This window comes from Coregonus lavaretus (genome assembly GCF_964263955.1).
Source record: "Coregonus lavaretus genome assembly, chromosome: 13".
NCBI classification, from domain to species: Eukaryota; Metazoa; Chordata; class Actinopteri; order Salmoniformes; family Salmonidae; genus Coregonus; species Coregonus lavaretus.
Window position 1 is genome coordinate 583,155 of NC_140000.1, and position 4,356 is coordinate 587,510.

Sequence of the window (4,356 nt, forward strand, 5' to 3'; positions counted from 1 at the left end):
GTTGATTTATATCTGTTGACAGGAGGCATGGGGGAGGTTTGGGGGACAGAGAGATACGAGGTGACTCCTTGTTGATTTATATCTGTTGACAGGAGGCATGGGGGAGGTTTGGGGGACAGAGATACGAGGTGACTCCTTGTTGTTATATATTTGTTAACAGGAGGCATGGGGGAGGTTTGGGGGATCGAGAGATACGAGGTGACTCCTTGTTGATTTATATCTGTTGACAGGAGGTATGGGGGAGGTTTGGGGGATCGAGAGATACGAGTTGACTCCTTGTTGAGTTATATCTGTTGAAAGGAGGCATGGGGGAGGTTTGGGGGACAGAGAGATACGAGGTGACTCCTTGTTGATTTATATCTGTTGACAGGAGGCATGGGGGAGGTTTGGGGGACAGAGAGATACGAGGTGACTCCTTGTTGATTTATATCTGTTGACAGGAGGCATGGGGAGGTTTGGGGGACAGAGAGATACGAGGTGACTCCTTGTTGATTTATATCTGTTGACAGGAGGCATGGGGGAGGTTTGGGGGACAGAGAGATACGAGGTGACTCCTTGTTGATTTATATCTGTTGACAGGAGGCATGGGGGAGGTTTGGGGGACAGAGAGATACGAGGTGACTCCTTGTTGATTTATATCTGTTGACAGGAGGCATGGGGGAGGTTTGGGGGATCGAGAGATACGAGGTGACTCCTTGTTGATTTATATCTGTTGACAGGAGGTATGGGGGAGGTTTGGGGGATCGAGAGATACGAGTTGACTCCTTGTTGAGTTATATCTGTTGAAAGGAGGCATGGGGGAGGTTTGGGGGACAGAGAGATACGAGGTGACTCCTTGTTGATTTATATCTGTTGACAGGAGGCATGGGGAGGTTTGGGGGACAGAGAGATACGAGGTGACTCCTTGTTGTGTGTGCATCAACATTCACTATTTGTTGTCGGCTAAAATGATTCACTTAACTGTCAGTTTCAATTTGACATCTCTTTCATGTTGGCTGTTATTAACACTAGAACCACCGTGTGCAGTAAAAGAGAAGCGAGAGACTGAATAAAAGGTGGTGTTATGGCTTTAGGCTTTAGTATGAAAAAGGACCAGCTCTTTTCCTGAGGACTGACAGTACTTTCATTATTTGACCAGGACAAAGAAAACACATTGTGCAACCATGACTGATCAGTATTTTGGAAGTCAGTTGATAACCAGTGAACACACAGCCATACAGTTTACAGCACAGTGGTTTACAGTAGTAGATTCATGATCGTTGTAGGCTATGTGGTACTGTGTCCTCTCCGTGAGTTATTCAGATTGAGAAACTTCTTCTACATCACAGTGAGGTGATGAGGTCACCACGTTTCTAACCAAGTTACAATCAGAGGCTTCCTGTAACTCCCTCATCTTCCTCTCTAGTCTCTCTGCCATCACACTCTGGTGTATCTTCCTCAGTATTTCCGGTAGACTCCTCAGGTCTTCCTCTGAGGTATCCCTGATCCAGTCCCTCACCTGGCCCTGCAAGAGGCCTCTCTGGGCGGACTGGGAGAGGCTGTCGGGCGGGTGCTGCTGGTCAAATAAAATGACATTATTTTATTTAAATTGCATTTAAAATCGCAGCACATTTTCAAATAATAAAATGAAGGAGATATACAACAACAGAAGGCAATACAAGAGAATAATGAAATAACATCTAAAAAGTCTAAAATAATAGTGAAATCATTGATTAAAGGCCAGGTTAAATGTAAACCTCTACTGTGTGTATCTGTATTTGGTATTTTATTAGGATCCCCATTAGCTGTTGCCATAGCAGCAACTACTCTTCCTGGGGTCCACACAGAACATGAAACATGACATTATACAGAACATTGACAGGCAAGAACAGCTCAAGGACAGAACTACATCAATGTAAAACAAGAAAAATATAACTATAAAAGGTTCTGTACTGACTCAATACTGAGAAAAATAAGACTACTATTCTAGTGCCATTTATATTTTCATATATTACATTACATTCAGTAGCATCTATCAGGACACACACACACACAATGTTTAGGTCTGTCCCTCTAACCTGATGCTCCTGCTCTTCCCCGCTGGCCGTCAACCTCCAGACCAGCCTCCTCAACTTCACCGCTCTCATCTTGTGATGAGCGAAGAAGTCAGGAAGGAACGTTCTGAGTAGTTTAAACTCACCTGCAAACGAGGGAAAAGGGAGATTTGGCTGTTAGTAACATTAACGTAATACTAATGTATAATACCAACGTAATGCAAAGTATGCTAATACTTTCATTACATTTCATAAAAGCCTGCGGTAAATAAAATATAGACCACCAATTCTGTTTCAGTATTTGGGTTTGAAACACACACTAAAAACACAAGCCAATATCAAGATCTAGTCGATAATGTGATACCCACCTCCATCTTTTAGTTCTTCACAGGAAAGGGCGCAGAGGTTGTCATGCCAACACGTGCCACTGAGGGCGGTCTTCCGCCCCAGTGACGCGCAATTGGTGTGATTTACGCACGGCGCGCGCGAAGGAGAGTTGTAGGAGAAGGAACCTTGAGGGCATTTTTCACACTCTGTGTCCGTCTCCGTCGTACCTGTGGGGTTATTTGACATTTTAAAACAAATGTATATTACTATTTGTCCGTTGTAAACCATTATTCTATCTATCTCCAAAAGAACGCGATTACGCAAAGAAGGAAATGGTGACGGATCTGTCTATTCCGTTTCTTACCTCTCCGTTTCACCCCGTGGCCAGAAGGACACTCCGTGTGTCTGATACAGAAATCGGCGTCCCAGTAATATCCTCCTTTGCACTCACACACCCTGTCATTGAGAACCGAGCACTCCTCCTTGACCACCTGGTGCTCCCCACAGAACGTGCTGCAGTACAGGCACTTGGGCAGGTAGTTCCAGTACTGAGTGTAGTGGCTTGGTGGACACGACGTACACACGGTCTGTGTGGTGGCTGTGCAGTGCGCAGACATATGATGGCCAGGTGGACAGCGATTACAGGTGAGTAACTGGCCGGTGGTGGGGTCCAGGTGGTGGTAGGTGGTCGGGGTCTGACTTTGAAGAACCTCCATCATTGCGCCACAGCTGAGATCAACCGCGGCCAGCACTACGAGGATTGGGAACAACTGTAAACATGAGAAAATAATGCGCTTAGTTTAATGCACTTTGTTTAGAGCACGTTGTGACAATTGCTGACGTAAAAAAGGGCTTTATTAAATACATTTGATTGATGTAAAGGTTTCAACTACCGTAGGCTAGGGGCCACCAATTAATTAGTCAACATTATTATACAATTTACTAATAATCACAAACAGCTTTTTGGTCATGGGAATATTAGATTGTTGTCACAGCATCACATTCCCATTGTACAATATAGCTAAATATTTGACTTTAAATGTTGCAAATATATAAATAATGTTTTAAAAAGGAACATCATTGTACTTTAACTGTATTACTGTATGTTTCATTATCCCATAATCAGAAGTGTGACTCACCATGTTGATGTTGTCTCTTGTCCAGCTGTAAAAGGACTTGATAATGGGTCCTTCTCTCTGTCCTTTATTGTCAACCGTGGAATGGAAAGAGGAAGGGGAGGAGACTGAGGTATTTGACCAGTCAGGAATGGAGACATATCCTCTATTAGTGGCCGATTCAGACCTTACCATCCTTTATTGTCAACCGTGGAATGGAAAGAGGAAGGAGAGGAGACTGGGGTATTTGAACAGTCAGGGATGGAGAAATACAGTGGGGGGAAAAAAGTATTTCGTCAGCCACCAATTGTGCATGTTCTCCCACTTAAAAAGATGAGAGAGGCCTGTAATTTTCATCATAGGTACACGTCAACTATGACAGACAAATTGAGAAATTTTTTTCCAGAACCACACGGGGGGACCTAGTGAATGACCTGCAGAGAGCTGGGACCAAAGTAACAAAGCCTACCATCAGTAACACACTACGCCGCCAGGGACTCAAATCCTGCAGTGCCAGACGTGTCCCCCTGCTTAAGCCAGTACATGTCCAGGCCCGTCTGAAGTTTGCTAGAGTGCATTTGGATGATCCAGAAGAGGATTGGGATAATGTCATATGGTCAGATGAAACCAAAATAGAACTTTTGGGTAAAAACTCAACTGGTCGTGTTTGGAGGACAAAGAATGCTGAGTTGCATCCAAAGAACACCATACCTACTGTGAAGCATGGGGGTGGAAACATCATGCTTTGGGGCTGTTTTTCTGCAAAGGGACCAGGACGACTGATCCGTGTAAAGGAAAGAATGAATGGGGCCATGTATCGTGAGATTTTGAGTGAAAACCTCCTTCCATCAGCAAGGGCATTGAAGATGAAACGTGGCTGG

The 4,356-nt window shown here is 44.3% G+C and overlaps 1 protein-coding gene across 1 annotated transcript; it reads right to left on the reverse strand.

The window, feature by feature from the left end:
* Positions 1 to 1,072: 1,072 nt before the first annotated feature.
* LOC311139681 (tumor necrosis factor receptor superfamily member 11B-like) lies at positions 1,073 to 3,125 on the reverse strand. Its single transcript, XM_084174600.1, has 4 exons — positions 2,725 to 3,125; positions 2,402 to 2,587; positions 2,058 to 2,179; positions 1,073 to 1,552 (listed from the first exon to the last, which is right to left on the reverse strand). Exons 1-4 carry the CDS (start codon positions 3,077 to 3,079, stop codon positions 1,295 to 1,297), a joined length of 921 nt encoding a protein of 306 aa, XP_084030726.1. The 5' UTR covers positions 3,080 to 3,125; the 3' UTR covers positions 1,073 to 1,294.
* Between the last annotated feature and the right edge of the window lie 1,231 nt (positions 3,126 to 4,356).

Bases quoted from the DNA above. Each gene is read 5' to 3' on its own strand.
- LOC311139681 (XM_084174600.1), bottom strand. From the start codon at position 3,079: ATGATGGAGGTTCTTCAAAGTCAGACCCCGACCACCTACCACCACCTG. The intron at 2,180-2,401 runs GTGGGTATCACA...CCTCGTTTGCAG, and splicing joins TGAAGAACTAAAAGATGGAG to GTGAGTTTAAACTACTCAGA. The intron at 1,553-2,057 runs GTTAGAGGGACA...TTTGACCAGCAG, and splicing joins GGGAAGAGCAGGAGCATCAG to CACCCGCCCGACAGCCTCTC.